At 33.0% G+C, this 17,894-nt stretch overlaps 2 protein-coding genes across 3 annotated transcripts; one reads left to right on the forward strand and one right to left on the reverse strand.

Annotated features, from left to right (window-relative positions):
- Nucleotides 1-8,829: 8,829 nt before the first annotated feature.
- Nucleotides 8,830-10,913, forward strand: LOC107917878 (probable serine/threonine-protein kinase At1g01540). Of its 2 annotated transcripts, none has more exons than XM_016847260.2 (7): nt 8,830-9,538; nt 9,608-9,709; nt 9,785-9,907; nt 9,985-10,155; nt 10,247-10,373; nt 10,462-10,671; nt 10,758-10,913. In XM_016847260.2, exons 1-7 carry the CDS (start codon nt 8,985-8,987, stop codon nt 10,851-10,853), a joined length of 1,383 nt encoding a protein of 460 aa, XP_016702749.2. In that variant the 5' UTR covers nt 8,830-8,984; the 3' UTR covers nt 10,854-10,913. The 2 variants fall into 2 exon arrangements, with proteins under 2 accessions (XP_016702749.2, XP_040954096.1); XM_041098162.1 differs by having other exon boundaries at nt 9,201-9,538; nt 10,742-10,913.
- Nucleotides 10,914-11,084: 171 nt separating this feature from the next.
- Nucleotides 11,085-15,681, reverse strand: LOC107908752 (glutaminyl-peptide cyclotransferase). Its single transcript, XM_041098163.1, has 11 exons — nt 15,240-15,681; nt 15,067-15,123; nt 14,838-14,873; nt 14,444-14,508; nt 13,958-14,021; nt 13,106-13,223; nt 12,814-12,911; nt 11,862-11,932; nt 11,749-11,776; nt 11,486-11,540; nt 11,085-11,370 (listed from the first exon to the last, which is right to left on the reverse strand). The coding sequence occupies exons 1-11, from the start codon at nt 15,432-15,434 to the stop codon at nt 11,273-11,275; spliced, it is 885 nt and encodes a 294-aa protein (XP_040954097.1). The 5' UTR covers nt 15,435-15,681; the 3' UTR covers nt 11,085-11,272.
- Nucleotides 15,682-17,894: the final 2,213 nt, after the last annotated feature.

Genomic DNA, 17,894 nt, shown 5'->3' on the forward strand with positions numbered 1-17,894 from the left:
AGCGGATTGCAAAAACGTTGTCAAAACTGTGCCCTTTACAACCCCATATTTCTTGTATGCTTCTATTGATTACTCACTACATGAGGGGGAACAAGCTAACAACTCTTTGGTATTACAAGTGATATTTCCCCTGTTTTCATTTACTACTTAGTTAAATTCAGCAAGAATAATTCATTTTTTTCTTTGCTAAAAGAAAGAAAAACGGACTTAATTTTGTAGAATTTGAGCATGGATAAAGTAGTTTTAACCCCTAAATCCTCAACTTCATCATCTGAATTGGACAAAAAAACTGTAACAACCCAATTTTCAGTGATGTCAGAAATAGTGATTTCGGGACCACAAATCCGATGAATGAGTCTGTAAATATTATTATTTAATATTTACAAACTAAATATAGTGTGATAATAAACTTTAATTTGATAATTTTTGTTATTTGAACAAATAGTTAAGTTCAGGTGGTTCGTTCCTAAAGTCAAGTGGTTTTGGAAAATGAGATTTCGGGATCTCGTTTATATAAATTTAGCCCGTAAATATTTTTATTCAATACTTATGGAGTGATTTATAAGTGCATTGAAATTTGGTCCAAAAATTTTGACGTTTAGATAGTTAATTAAACAAAAAAGACTAAATAATAAAAGTCATAAAAGTCAATTGCTATTAGTTTAAAAGGACAAATTGAGTATAAAAACATAATTGAATAACCTTATATGGTAATTTAACCATATTCAAGATATTTGACGGTAGGTATATGTGTTTTTAGTTAAAATATGAATGATTAATGGAATTTTTATGTAAAAGAATATACAAATGAAAAAAAGTAGTAAAACAATTATTATCTTCTTCATTTTTCATGTTTTGCAATCGAACGACATGTTTGCAAGCTTGAGAGCTTCGACCTTGAGTGTATTCATGCATGGTAAGCCATTTTTCACATGTTTCTCATAAATTTTATGTTTTTGAGATTGTTGTAACTAGGTCAAGTTAACCTGTACCTTCGTTTTCAAAACTGTTAAATGTTTTTGGCTACGGCATTGATGAGTTTGAAGTGTTTTTGAGGTCTAATGGTATATTATTAAGCTTAGTTGTTAAATAAAACTATTTTATAAAATGATTTTTAGTAATTTTATTATTAAAATAGTAAAACTTCTTGGAATTATTGTGAAATTGTGATAAATGTAGGCTGAAGAGGGATTATATAGAATTCGGTTAGCATGGGTTTTGATTAAATGTGGTTAATTTGTAAATTTTGGGTTTAGGGATTAAATTACAAAAAGTGTAAAGTTTTAGGGTAATTTTGTAAATTTATATTAAAATGGCTTATAAGTTTAAGCTTATTTAATTGAGATGTTTGAATGGATTAATTGAATGAAAAATATTAGTTGATCAAGGAATAAAACAATTGGACTTGGATTGTGGAAAAGCTAAATTATCAGATTAGTCGTCGGCCTTGTTTTCGCAACCGTTTTGTCTAGGCAAGTTCATACTGTTATATTTGGTTATAATTTATTATTAAATGGTATTAATGATATATATTTAACACTGATAAAATGAAATTATTTTATGTGAAAAATACTGAATTTCTGAAATAATTTCGATGGATCGAGTAAAATTTTCATACATGAGATTTCTGTCTGAATTACTATTCTAAACTGAGCTCTAGCATGTGTTGCGGACTCGGGTATACATGTGACTTGGATTTAGCCTGGACTGGTAATTCGTTTTCATTTTAAAGGTTTAGCCTAGACTAGTAACCTTACATGTATACATAGCCCTGGCCAGGCTATTTTTCTATGTTATCACTGGTTTAGCCCAGACGAGTAACCTGACACATTTATTCTATATCTGATTAGCTCTTATGAGTTTTATTTTTTTCTGGACTTATGTATTGAATATTTTTACAAATATCAATTGAAAGAATGAAGGTTATTTGATAAGGAACTGTTTCATTGAAGTAAACGAATTACAAATTTTGAATATATGTATGTTTAACTGTTTAATAATCTGGAAATTGTTGAATCGTGTTGTGATCAGGTCGATACTTGAAATGGCTATATGTAAATTGATTTATGTAAGGAATAATTATGAAATGTATATATGGTACGAAACTTTGAATCAAATGTGTCACATATTATAGATTGAGAGGGGTGATTGAATTGCAATTGTTATATATGAACATTATATGATATGGTATGTTTTAAGTTTTTATATATGTAAAATTAAAAGAATAGATGCATTATCTACATAGAATCAATCATTAAAATGATAAATTGAATAGGGTATAATAAAATGGAATGAGATTACCATTTGAATATGAGTTGAACGATTTGATTGTAAATATGCTATTTGAACGTTTTTCTATAGTATGCTCAACTTTCATGTATATATGTGAACTCACTAACTTGTGAGATTTGTTGTGTGTATAGGAAATGAATGAACTCATAAACTTGTTAATGAAATTACACATGAAATGTACAAATGATTCAAATTTGGTAAGTTTAAGTTTCTGTTATATACAAGCTTACTAAGCATTGATTTGCTTACGTCCAATGTTTCTTTCTTTGGAGATCATCGGAAATCTTAATCGGTTGGAAGTTCAACTCGGAGCATACACACTATCCATTCCCAAATCGGTATAAGTTTTGATTATTTTGTAGTTGGGTTGTAAATGGCATGTACTAGGAGTTTGAATTTACTTGTTATTAGACATATTGTTTCATGCTTTGTAATGTGATGTTGTGGGTGCGTTTATTTGACACTTTTGGTATGTTTTGACCATATGTATATAAGTGGTAAGATTCATGCCTTTGCAAGTTTGGTTTTGATTGTGGTTTAAGGTTTTGAAATGCTTGATAGATACATGTTTGGTGTTTTGGGAAAAATGTATGTGATTTGGATTTTAAATGTTTGAATTGTGGTACCAATGAGGGTACATTGGTTAAACACTTAGGTTGAATGTTTTGGTATGATTTTAACATGTTTCAATATGTTTTGAATAGGTGAAAATGGTTGGGTTTGATACCTAAGAAATGATGTTTGAAATTACTTGTTTTTGGAGTCATTTTTGGTTGCACACGACCTGGAACACGGTTTGCCACACGGCTGTGTGCCACAGACGGCCTCCTCACATGGCCATGTGTCTTATTAATTTTTAGGTGTAGGTTTTTCCACACGGCATCAGTCTATTACACGGCCTGGAGACAAGACAGGGTAACCCTATTACGAGTCGCACAACACACGGCCGTGTGACCCTTATTTTTAGTTTTTTTCCATATTTTTCTATTTTGTTTCAAATTAGTCCTTGATTGTTTCTAAACTGTTTTTAAGATCCAATAGGCTCGATTTAAGGTTAGTTTTGTATGATTGTTATGATTAATGATTGACTATTGACTTATGACGATTAAATTGAGCACTGAACTATTGTGATTTATAATTGACCTGGAATTTTGAGAATGTTGCAAATTAGTCCTAGTTAAATTCTAAATGATATTAGAGCATACATAAGCCTGTATATGATATGAGAAATGATGTATTTGTTAATCATAAACTGAATTGATTATGTTATTTGTTTTTTATTGTTGTTAAATTTGAGTAATAATTATGCATTTATGAAGTATTCCATGTTTGTTAGAGTCAATCAAAGTGAATTGAATGTGTTCTATTCTGGCTATTACTGTAGCATTCCGTAACTTAGGTCCGACGATGGGACCGGGTTATAGTTGTTACAAAAACCTAATTAGTTAAATAAGGAATCAAAACTTTTAATCAACTTGGTATTGGGAGAGAAAGACAGAGAGTAAAAAAGGGAACCTTCTTCGGGAATGTTTTGGTGAAGAAAAGAGAAGATTAAAATCTTGAAGCTAGTAGAAACACTTGAAGCTTGAAATTAATAAAATGGTGAAATCTTTGTAGAAAGAAGCAAATAATTTTTTTTTGGGTGTTTGGTTGATGAGAAAATGTAAGAAAGTCTGGTAAAAATTGTTTGATAAGAAGAAAATATAAGAAAATGGGTAAAATAAATAGAGGTCTACGTGGCAAGTTATGATTGGCTGAATTTGTTTTTCTAACGGGACTCATAGTCGGGGTAAAATGGGTAATGATTTAATAGTTTAGGTACCGGTTCTGACCAAAAAAAAATTTAGGTACCAATTGGGGAAAAGTAGTATAATTTAGGTACCATTTTGTTGTTTAAGCCTTCAAAAAATGTTGGTATCCATCTTACTTCCATTCCTAATCAACACAACCATGAAGCTTAAGAAACAAACCCCTGGACCTTGCCACTTCCTTTGACGAACAAGTAAGCTTTCTTAACTTGACACAAATATTTTTTATTAAGGGTAGGACTACCTTTTTAACTAAAGACAAGAGTCCCAACAAAAAGCATCTATTGTAACATGGATGAAAGAATAAGTCCAATATATAGCCTATAGAAGAACTCTCTTCCCTAACGCCATATATTTCAAGAAATCCGCAAGCCTTTCTTAACAAACACGATAGAAGGAGAGGAAAAATATCTTTATAGTTTTATTAATAAAACTTGTTCTAATTTATTATTAACTTCAGATAAAATATCTTTATATTTGTTGTTCAAATCTAATTCAGTTACTTCTCCTAAAATATTTATTTTTTGTTCTATTTTATTAACTTTATTATATAACTTATGAAAATAAAGCAAGAGCAGTAGAAAAATAGAAAAAAATACTTAGGCAAAAACTCCCTTGGCAAGCGTTCAAAGGATGTTATACCACGAGTAGCAAAGTCTCTAAAACAATGAGCTTTTCAACAAGAGTTTGATGGGCCTTGACTCATGAAGGACTAAGTGTAACACCCCTTACCCGAGACCGTTGTCGGAGTCGAGCACGAGGCGTTACTTGACTTAACTTACTAGTTTGAGGCATAAAAATTTGCTTTTAAAATTAATTTCACTATTTACAACAAAGTTATCCAATCACATAGCAGTTACTAAATTAATTATAACTCGAGCTACAAAACTCAAAATTTATATCTGTAAATTTTCCCTAAAACTAGACTCATATATCTTATTACCATAAATTTTTCAGAATTTTTGGTTCAGCCAATTAGTACATTTTATTAGTTAAATTCTTCCTTGTTTCACTGTTCGACTGTCCTGACCTCTCGTCACTAAAATTTAATTTTCTCATTGTATGATTTTAATATGGTGTTATAACTTGTTTCTACATAAAATAAACTCATTAAATAATCTAGAAATATAATTAAAACTCACAAATATTTTTGTACAATTTTTAATGATTTTCTAAAATCAGAACAGGGGACTCCAAAAACAGTTCTGACCATATCTAACTAAAATCCACATATCTCAGAATATAAAATTCCTTTTTCTACACCGTTATTTTTATATGAAAATAGATTCAATAAGATTTAATTATATATATCATTCACCCTATAATTAATTTTATACTATCCTTGGTGATTTTTCAAAGTCATGTCATTGCTGCTATTTGAAATCTGTTTCATAGCAAATTTTTACTTTTTCACGATTTCTAGGTATAAACTATCACCTAGGCATACATAATACCAAACATATTCTTACTTAGCCATTTTAATAGCTAAAAATTATCACATATTTACACATCATCCTTTAGCATTATCATAATAACATACATTCAAAATGACTAAGTCCCTATACATGCCATAGTTCAACATTGATCATCATAAAATACCGAGTTGTTGTGGTTGATAGTGTGGACGCTATAAAAGAAATACTATAAAATAAAGAAAAATAAAAGAAGTAATCATAAAGCTTAGTAAGTTTACAGGTAAATAAATAACAACACTTAACACAAATAATTATACTCAAGTAACATGATCCCTAATTTCCTCTTTACTTAATCTCTTACTCGTTCTCTTGCTTGTTTACTTAGCTAACTCATGATTATAACTTACTCTTCTCTTGCTGAAATGTTGATCCTTAATTGATAACATAATATGTTCTTAACTCTTATAACTCACATGAATTTGCTATTTATGCTTTTACCTGAACTTTCATGGAACATAATTTGTTTACTAGCCCGTTGAGCCACATTGGAATAATAAGGATACTTGGGTCTCTTTTCTGATAATAACATGCCAAAGCCATGTCCTAGACATGGTATTACATGGGATGTTTCTTGTATTGCCAATGCCATATCCCAGATATGGTCTTACATGGGAGTTCTCATATCGGTGCTCATGCCATGTCCCAGACATGGTCTTATGGGGGACCTCTCATCTCGGTGCCAACGCCATGTCCCAGACATGTTCTTACATGGGACCTCACATAATCTCAATGATGCCAACTCCATGTCCCAGACATGGTCTTACATGGGATCTCTTTACCCAAATGTCATGACATTTGTATCCAATACATTCCTAATGTTTCAACGGGGCTTGTATCACTAATTCTCTGTCATCTCATACTCGAGTTAACATTAACTAATTTCATGAAATAAATATATAATTGTTGGAAAGTAACAACATTGATAATAATTATTGAAATATTACATTTATTTACCGTAAACTTACCTCGGTACAAAATATAGCCAAATCCACCCACTTAGTCTTCAACCTTATTCTTTCCTTTGTCTAACCTCAGATTCCGTTCTTCTTGATCTATAATCGCAAATTTAGTTTATTTAATACTCAAATTTACCAAAATAGCCCTCGACTCTAACTTGGCAAAATTATGATTTTGCCACTAAACTTTTACATAATTACACTTTTGCCCCAAAGCTCGAAAATTAAACTTCATCTCTTATTCTTATGTTTTATAACATGCTGAACATTTTTCTCTTCTATGACAACATCAAATTCTTACTCTAACACTTACTTATGAACATTAGGTATTTTACCGATTATGTCAATTTACTCGTTTTCACTTAAAATCGACTAGCAAAAGTTGTTTAACATAATTTCCAGCTTCATATTCTATCATAAAACATCAAAATAAACATATTTCACCTATGGGTATTTTTCCAAATATAAACCCTAGGTTAAATTATTGCTAGAATAAGCTAAATCAAGTTACCGGGACTCCAAAAACGTAAAGAACATTAAGAAGATGAGCACAATTTGCCATCTTTTTCCCTTTTAATTCATTTTAATTACCGAATTATCAAAATGCCCCAAACTTAAAAATTTCCTATTTTTCTTATCTCATGTCCATTTTTGTCCATAACTTAACCAATGGTCTAATTACCATATAAAGACCTCCAATTTAAAATTTCATAACAATTGGACACCTCTAACTTGTAGAACTCAATTTTTGTACTTTTTACAATTTAGTCCTTTTGACTAAATTGAGTGCCCAAACGTCAAAATTTTTGAACGAAATTTTCACGAAATCATTCCGTGAAATTGTAGACCATAAAAATATAGTAAAAATAAATTTTTTCTCATCGAATTTGTAGTCCCGAAACCTCTGTTCCGACTAGGCCCAAAATCGGGATGTTACACTAAGTAAAACCACATGGAGCCTAAGATCAAAGCATAAAAAATGTTCAACCAAATTATGCCTCCATGAAAAAGAAAAAGGTCACTAATGAAATTTCAAGGTGATGGACTCTAGACCATCGCGCAAGCATCTGATACAAGTCGAAGCACCAATCATCCGAATGCGCTAGTGGATAGACCATGTCTCCTCCTCATTAAGACCAAAGTGGAAGGAATAAGCGCTAGTAGCAACCACCCACAAAGAAGACCTTCGAACAATCATAAGCATCAACCTTCAACATAAGGGAGAAGTGAGCTAAAAGTCCTTGCCTAGATGCCACCATAGAAACCAATTGAGGAAGTCACTAGCAAGAGATACAAAGGACAAAAATCCTACGGACATGCCTAGATGGATGAGCATTGAAGGAATCTATGGACGATCAAAGAAGAAGCCACAAAACTTCATATATGACACTATGGGTGAAGACAAGAAAGCCCTTTAAGGCAATGTTTGAGGACGACAGTGTGGACAAAGATGGGGAGGGCCAACCCTTAGAGCTCTCCCCAAGAAAAGATCTTCCCTTCTTTTAAATCTCTTTTTAAGTTACACACTATGTATCGATTGTGACAAGATAGATTACCAGTTGACAAAGTGAACCTGATCGTCGCAAAGCAAAAGTAGCAAACTTTTGAAGATAAGGTTCAAAGGAATTTTAAATTCAAAACTAAAGAACTAGTTGCCTCAAGAAAAAAAAAACTAAAGAACCATAAGTAAAAAGTGAAGAATAAAAATAAAGTGGTTTATGATTTCAAATCTATCTATTGGACTTAAAATTGGGTGTGAAGCTCAAACAATAACTCATAAATCAAACCCAACTTAATAAAATAAAAGGGATGATCCGAAGCCCAACTAAAAAGTAATTACTCAATTCTCCAATCCACATTGTTTGATTAGAATAGTGGGATAAATTCGGGTATTCACGTTATACATTATTTTATACATTATTTTAGTTTTCAAAATTTACATATTTATCAATTTGGTTCTAATTTAATAAATTTATTAGGTAACATTTGTGTAAATATTGAAGATAAATTTGTTAAATTTTTAATAAAATATTTAAATATTGAAAGTTAAATTCATTATTATATCTCGTATTTATTTTTTTAAGAAGAACTAATTTACTCAATTTTAAAATTGAGAGAGACAGAAAACATTTAATCATTAAGAAATAAGGCTGATCCAACCACTGTCTACCTTTCGATTGATGATTTTACCAAAAGTATGCACAAAACAAGTGAGTTGCTTATTTGAATTAATGGGAAAACTTGAAAAAAAAATGGTTTTTAGTAAATTTAATGAAATATATATTCCCTTTACCCCCGCTAATTAGTTGGCGTAGGAAGAATTTTTAAAATAAATCCCATAGAGATTTAAGCTAAACTGAATCTCTTCTGTTTTACCAACTAAACCACATTTCCTCTTCCATGAAGCCTGAAACCCACTAATTCCACGTCCTTTTCTTCCTCTGCTACGCACCATGTCATCAGAGGTTTCATATCTCAGTGAAAAGCTCTCCAACCATACCTCTTTTCTGGGTCTTCCATTATGGATCTTGATCCTTGCTTTCCTGTCTTTCTTCCTTCTTTTATCTTTCTCCATTGTCTCTTGTTATGTTGTATGCTATCGACGTACAAAATCCAGCAGAACCCCCCCCTTTTGCCTACCCAACCCCATTGCTCCCACCAATTATCGAACCGCTTACTGCTCTTCCTCGCTCAATAGGAGTCTCCTTCCGCTTAGCATTTCGGAGATAGAGATGAACACGTCCACCCAGCCTGAGCTTCAGGTGATGTTGCCCGACCAGTGGTCTACTCGTGCCAATTATCTAGCTGATATAGAGCACTTTCCTAACTTCTCCCATGGAGTTCCCGACACCTGGACGAGTAATCGCTTCAGTTTGAGGGATGTTGACGTTTTCACAAATGGTTTCGCCTATGCTAATTTAATCGGAAATGGTGATTATGGTGTTGTCTACCGTGGGGTTCTTTTAGACGGTACAACAGTGGCAGTGAAGAGGCTATCCACTAACAGGTATCTATCATTATTTTTACATCTTTCAATGAGTTCACTAGCTAAGCGAATTGATCATGTGACGATCAGTTGCCAAACGGAGGGGTTCGTCACAGAGGCCGAGGTAATCGGGCATGTCCGACACAAGAATCTAGTCAAGCTGATAGGATACTGCATGGAACAAGGTTACAGGTATTTTTTTACTTTATGTGATCCGGAAATGGTGATGCCTCAAACTCCTACCTGATTAGTTTTCTGCTTCATTAGGATGCTTGTATATGAATATGTTAATAACAGTAATCTCCATCAATGGCTTCATGGTCCTCTAGGACAAGAGAGTCCTCTTACCTGGACCGTTCGTATGAACATTATCCATGGGATAGCAAAAGGGTGAGTTCTTCAATCCTAATTTCTAATGATTTAGTTCATGTTACATTGATATGGTTGATGAGAATTGTGATTTACAGATTGGCTTACCTGCATGAAGATATTGAACCACATATTGTCCATCAAAACTTAAAGGCAAACAATATATTACTTGATCACCTATGGAATCCTAAGATCTCTGATGCTGCACTTTCTAGGCTGCTGGGTCCAAACCACACCCATGGAACCACTCCTTCATTGGTGAAGCTAGGGTCTGTTTATTGACTGTTCACTTGCAAGTATTTTGAGAAACATGATAATGGGTTAAAAACTTTTTTGTTGATTTGCATGGGGAACCTAAAGTTATGCTGCTGAAGGACACGGTTCCACCAGCCGCTGGGATAAGAAGAGTGATGTGTATAGCTTTGGAATACTTGTGATGGAGCTTGTATCAGGGAGGATGCCTGTTGATCATCATCATCAACCCCAAGTACCAATTCTTAATCGTTGAATGTTTGAGCATTATATTATACAGAGCTTGTTGTCACTAATTTCGAAAGTGAAATTTCATGTTGTAGATTTACTTGATTGACTGGTTAAAGTCCATGATTGCAAACAAGAAAATTGCAGATGTAGTTGATCCTAAGATGCCAGAAACTCCCTCTGTAAAGGAACTCAAACGGATTACCTTGATCGCATTTCGATGCGTGGATCCGGATTTAGACCATAGGCCAAAAATGGGAGAAGTGATTCATATGCTTGAGCCACGTGACTTATTGCTAAATGATGTAAGAAACAAGATATCACACATTCTGTACCTATTGCTGTCTGGTCTTTTTGGGCTACCGATCAGTTCAGTTTTTGTGGTATGCAGGAACGGCGCATCAGACGAGAGGCATCGCTAAGAAATCATGCAGAGGGTAGCCGGGTGAACGTCTGGAAAGACAACGAGGATGCTTCTCATGCGTAACACTTGTAATAATAGACCATTGAAAATCTAATACGAGGAACTCCAAAATCTCTTTACAGATTTTCATACCATCATGTATAACTTCCTCACTATTACAGTCCTTTTGGGTTGAAGTTTCGTTCTCAAGGTTTTCCTTCTAATGACTCATGTAAATAATCCAATTTAAGTCGTGGAGAGCTTAAAGAACATGCATCTCTATATGGGGTTTCAAGTTCAATACTAATTATAATATAACATAAAAAAATGTGAATTATTAGTATTATCAGAACTGGCCGATAATAGCTTCTCAAGTAAATACAAATTTTACAACAATGCTAGTAATCAAATGTGTAAATACAACCTCCAATTCAGGTATTTTCAAATGGAAAACTTTGGGCTCCAGTTTTAACGTACAATATCCCATGCGTATACCTTAATTTTCACGCCAAGCAAAGCTTCTCAATGTCTTCACTGTTATAGTGTTTCTTAGCTGGATGCAGCTTGATCTCATAAAGCTTTGGCCAGAGTTTTCCGGTAACTAGAAAATGAACAGAAATATGGGTCCTCAATATATATAATTGTCATGCAAAATGGACTAACCACACATATAAGCTGCTGCATAAAACATCGGCCAATTCTGGTTTACAACTTACCAAAAATGCGATTATTGCCGCTATCCCAAGCGATGCCATTTAGAACATCAATACCCTAAACCATAGAGAAATTCATGAGTTAGGCTGCTAAGCAGTAAACATAGATGAATCAATGTACCATTAAGTGATGAAGACTGGAATAAGTAAAAGGTGTAGCCTAAAGAGTATCTACCATCTTTAAACAAATCGTATAGAGCTTTCATTGTACCACAAGCGACAGGCAGTGTTAAAAGAGAAAAGGAAATTCAGAATTAGGTGCTTACGTTATATCCGGCCGCTAATAGTCCTTCTCTGTAAAACAATCAAACAGTATGATGGATTTAATTAGTAATTATTCGATTAGAGATAACACTTAGCCAAATAATAATATATATACCTTAAACTTGGAAGAAGAATCCATCCAAGTATTGTACCATTATTAGGTGAGATTCTTGCAATGCAGTCAGTCTACACAGAAAGGAAGCAGACTTCAGGAAACAATTTAAGTGAGCAGCTAATCTTTTCTTTCCCAGATATATAACTCATAACGCAGAAGATTGAGCAGTTACAGGGGCAATAGTGTCAAATGGAAGTTAATATATTGAGGAAATGAGACAGATAAGACAAAGGTGAATTTACTTGGCAAGTCCCCCTATTATAGGGACCGGATCGAATTAGTCTCTCTACTATTAAATTTATCAATTTAGTCCTTGTGCTATCAAAAAGAATCAAATAAGGCTAAATTTCAATAGAGTTAACTTTATTTATTGTTTAAAAGAGTTAATATTTTTAAAGTTTTTTATGGTTCTGCAAAATGGAATCTTTTGTTTGGAGTTGAACTGCAAAATAAAAAGTTAATTTTCATGCCATGTTTTAAACAACAAATGTTAACTCTGCTACAATTTGACCTTATTTAATTTTATTTAACAGTACAAAGATTAAATTGATCCATTTAATAGTAGAAATATTAATTTGATCAAGTCATAGAGGGACTTGGCAAGTACTTTCACCATAAAACAAATTGATTCTCATGAAGGCCACTCAAGATAGACATAAATCGATTCGCATGTGAAAGGGAAAAGGATTGTGAAGGGGCCATTCAGAAATAGTTTCTTCTAGGCATTCACAGAATAGTGTTTTCCAGGAAACTTTTGTTTAGAATGTCAAAAACCAAAAACCAATTAATTATTTTTCTGCTATACTGCTATCAGAGGACACAAGATTACGTGAATTCCAGAAGGTGGACAACCTGTTATAAAGCCAGACTCCACTAAGTTCCAAACAATGAAACATAAAGTCCATCCTATATGAACCCCAAAAATAAAATAATAAAGATACAAAAGGCATACCTGCCAAACATTAGCCCATATTTCACCATTTATATATTCCAATTCATTCAGGTAGCGTACATTTTGACCATTAAACTTGATGACATTTTTTGTTGTAACTGCAACATATTGTAAAAGAGAGAACAAAGTTATAAAAACACTAAAATATGAAGGTTACCGATATTTACTATTAGTAAACACTTCTATCTACGCAGTGCTAAGCACCATGAATATTTGGACAATACCAAAGTTGAAGACCCTAAATGGAGTGAGAATATATATAATCAACAGTAAATGCATGTACTAGGAGAACCTTTTAATGTTTGAGAATCGATCTGATACAGTGTTGAAGTCCCATCACTTCCATATAAGATTTTGCCATCAGTTGCCAGTCCCCACCCATCTTCCATCTCATGTGTAAATTGCTCTAACTGCAGTGAGTATGACAAAATAATACCATTACAGACAAAGAACACAGGTATACAAGCAAAGAATGCACTATATTCAAAAGAAACAAGTAAAATGTGTTTGGATAATGAGATGGTTAAGAAAGCAGTAAGCTGTTTCTAATGAGATGCAAACATAATGATGATTTTTGTCATATCATAAACAAGAAAGTTACTATTTTGGACATTGTTTCAAGTTACTATTCCGGACATGCATCATACAAGCAAGAAGGAAAGGTAATTTATGAAGTCAGTGACCCAAATCAAATAAATGAACAGGACAGGACACAAAAAAGTAACAAAAATACCCCATTAATACACAAACATCTTTAATACAAATTATTAACCTATCAATATTTATAAAAATAAAAAGTACTTTATACATGATTGTAACATAATACATGAACACGACACTAGGACATGAATTGCCAAATTCTTGTATTAAAAATTCATGACAGCATAATGTGATATCAGTAGAGCAAAAGGAATAATGGAAATTATTGCAACACTTGCCAACAGCCATGTGGTCTGTTAGTAGAGTGTTGGGCTCTAAGTTGACCAAGGATCAAACATTAGCAACTTCAATTATACAAAAGAAATTATTGTAACACTCAACAATGCATGCTCAGATTCTCAACAAGTGTTTATTTAAATCATGATAATACAAATCAAACGACCAAAACAAGGAGTATAATGATGAAGAGACTGGAAGCACAAACTTTCTGCAAATTTTTTCTGTCATATATGAAACCAATTTTCGTCAACCAAGTTACTTGGAACAGCCTACAAAAGAACATAAGAACTACTAATTAGTCTTAAAAGCACCCAAAAAGTTATACAATGCAAAATCCACAAATTTAGAAACCATATTAATAAATGTCATCCATTGTAAACCAAACGATAAAAGTAGATGAAGAGCAAAAAAATGTCAATTGAATGCATATAAATGCAGAGCAAGCTGCCAAGTATGAACAGAATTTCCACTAACTGCAAAATGATCTTTATGTACTTTAAACTTGAGAAATATTAAAACCAATTTGGAGGCAAAATAATTCGGTTAGCTAATAGGGAGCTTCAAAGGACCTGATGAAGTGAACAGGGAAGAACACATAACATGAAGAAGAGGAAGAAAATGAAGAAAGGAGCTCAATGTTTTAGATGAACGCAAGAGCCGAAGTATACCAACTAAATTCCTTCTAACAGACCTTTCACCCAGAAGAGTTAAACCCTCTCCAAAATATGAATCAGCCATCTTGTGAAGAATCTCAACCTGGAAAAACATACATATATGTAAATAAGATTGGAATTACAAAATATGGTTTGTTTCAGGTTACAACCAAGGACATATTCTCTGATTTGTCACTTTAATTCAAACAAACTGTTATTTTAAATTCATAATATAATATGGCATGTATATTGCACCCTACTAGCAAGCTTTCAAGCAAATTTAACTCCATTTACGTTATATTTCTCAAGAAATCTTATTTACACAATTTTTAACTTCCAAAAATACTAATATTCGTTCATCTGAAAATGGAAATTTATGAATAACCAAGTAAGAACAAGCTTGAATGAAAATCGAAAGACAGGGATCTGTACCTTTCCAGTCCGAATAGCTACTTTCCGAACCGATGACTGAAACAGTGAGAAGATTAGGTGGTTAAGTAAAGGTTTTCAGATCATTCAAATCCAACCCTAAACAAAAATTAGAGACACGAAGCAAAATAATGGAAACTAATTTTGGAACTGCAAACCAATGATTCAAACTTGAGGAATAATGAAACATACATACATAAAGAGATAGCCCAAAAAAAAAAAACTAACTCACTTGCCGGTAAAGACCAGTTGACTCAAATAAAGTATCATTTCCAGCATAAAGAAGACCCTGAAAGCAATCAAACCATAAAATTTCAATGTTAAAATATGGTCAAAAGATAAATAAGGAAAAATAAGTCTGAAAATAAATCATAAAGTTTGATCGATCCTCCTTTGGGGACTTACCTGAGTGAAGGCAGTGGAGTCGTGAGGGAATTCATTGACTATTTCAAAGTCGTAAAACTGAAGGGAATAATGATCGGAGGATACCTTATTCCAAGTGGCTGAAGAAACTCCCAAAACAAGAATTACAGAAACAAGCAAAATAATGGATACTAAAGCGAAGACTTTTCTGAGATACAGTTGCTTGAAAGTGGCCATGGAGGCGAAGGCTTGGAGCTTGATCTCTTGCCGTAATGCTTCCTTTCAAAATCGGAATTTCGCAAAGAGTTGCAAAGGCGTCATCCACACTTAGATGTATAGTTTGGCGAACATGGTAAAAGGTGCATGATACGCAGTTGTTGGTTGACCAACAAATATCAAACAAATATTTGTGTAGACTTACCATCTCTTTTAATCTTTACTTCAGAGAAAAAAAAATCTTTATTTGATCGCAATAGCATATGATGTCATTGTCCCAACAAAATTGAGGGATAAAAAAAAAAGAGAGAGCTAAAGGGGTATATAAGTTCCCAAATTTTTGCGAAAAATTATAAACCCTCAGCTAAAAACGCACTCAATTAAGTATTTAAACTCTCAAATTGCATCAATGTAGTCATTTGACCAACATTTTTAGTCTTGGGCTGTTAAAATATTGATGTGACCGTTAACAATGTTGACATGACACTCCATATCAATGATAGTTGCTAACATGGCGGTGTCACATTAGTTACCACGTCATCAAAAATAAATAATTCAAAAATAATTCAAAAATAAAAAAAATTGAAAGAAATACTTTTACTAGAATGAACTTGGACATTTAGTTGTCCAAGTTCATTCATATAAAAAATTAAACTTTTTTAAAATTAAAAAATATTTAAAAAATTTAAATTTTATAAATTTTTAAAAACATTATTAAAATTTATAAAAATATTAAATAAATTTTAAAAATTTCAAAAATAAAAATCATTCAAAAGTTAAAGTTTAGAATGCATCTAGACATCTAGTTGTCTAGATTCAGTGTAAATCTGACATACACTTTGTTAAGCTTATTGTTTAGTATTTCAGTATCTGACATCACAGACATGGATAATGTGATTGGATTTCCATTAATTTGATTGTTTTGTTTGTTTAAAGCCTTGATCTGATGCCTAATCACTAAATAATATATTATCTCTATTGATATAATGTACAACAAAGGAAAAGGATAAGGAGGAGTAAAGAGGAGATCACGATGGTGCAATAGAGGTCGGTTCACCTAAAGAGGCTGAGAGTCGAAATAGGGACAAGAGGACGGTTGATCAAGAAGATAATTGCTCAGAGTAACTTTAAGGTGCTAGAAGATTGATCATTTCTTCATTGTTTATTAAGGCATTTATAGGAAAGGTCCCTTTGTTTATTAGTATGACGTGACAGGATATACATTTAGTTCGCTAAATGCGTAAAGATAATCATGAGTGTGTATCATGGGACTTTATCAATATGAGGTTATCATGCTTGAATGAAGTCCTTATTGTCTTAAAAGTGTTTTCATACTAGGAGAGTGTTCACTTAGATATTGGTGGGTGACTCCCTCTAAGTAGAACGTGTAGTTTTGTCTAGAGGTACTAAGAGTGGGTGGTCTACTTAGGCGTTACTTCAATAGGAGTCAATGTATAGGTCAATGATGTGCCTAGTGCTGACATGTGTCCGAGTGGCAGAAGGTTATTACCAATAGTTCCCCTGAGTTGAACGGTTCGTGAGACATGATTTAAATTTTGATTAAAGTTTGTCCCATCGAAGAAGATGAAGAGACACTTGATTCCTTTTAGAAGGACAAATAAAAATGTGAAGTTTTGGGGAAGAATGGCCATGATGAGGAGCATCTAACATTGTGTAAATGGCTAGATGCTATTTGTCATGCCTTTTGTTCTCAAAATGATGCATTTAAGAAGGTGTATTGAAAAATCTATAAATTTGGTTTCTTACTTTCCTTAAAACTAATTTGTTGTTTTTGAGTTCTTTGTTGCTTGGGATTCTTTCTTTGAAGTTACAATTTAGAAAATTTTTTTGCTTCGTCATTGTTTTCGTAATTTCGTAGGAAATCTCCAAAGCCCAAAGCTTTTTAGCTACCCAACTTAACTCCAAGACAACCATCTTTGTCAATCCATAACCATCTTCTGTTCCATCGCTAATGTTACTTCCTCTACCCAGTACTATGGTTCTGAAAACAGGCACCCACCTTCCGCAAGAGTATGAGCAGCTACATTCGCCGTCCTACCAACAAAACAAAAGGTAATACTTTCAAAAAAAATCCCATCCTTGCCTTTATATCTTGAATAATCGGACTCAATATCGATATGTCAGGAATACAAGAGTTCAATTTCTTGATGACCGTATATGAATCTCCCTCCACCTAGATCGATCGAAACCCTAACTTTTATGCAAAAACAACTGCTTGGTCATACGCCCTTGCTTCAGCTGCGAAAGCATTAACAATGCCATGATGAGGGTAAGTACAAGCAGCCATAATTTGCCCAAATTCATTTCTGGACAAAGTACCTGATACAAAAGTATTTACACTAGAGTTAAAAGAAGCATCACAATTTGGCTTTATTTTATCTGAATCTGGTGGTACCCAAATCTCTTGTTTAGGTAGAAAAATAGTTGGTTTTAACTCTTTAAGGGCCTCAATTTCCTACA

Source organism: Gossypium hirsutum, chromosome D08 (assembly GCF_007990345.1).
Source record: "Gossypium hirsutum isolate 1008001.06 chromosome D08, Gossypium_hirsutum_v2.1, whole genome shotgun sequence".
In the NCBI taxonomy this organism is placed as follows: Eukaryota; Viridiplantae; Streptophyta; class Magnoliopsida; order Malvales; family Malvaceae; genus Gossypium; species Gossypium hirsutum.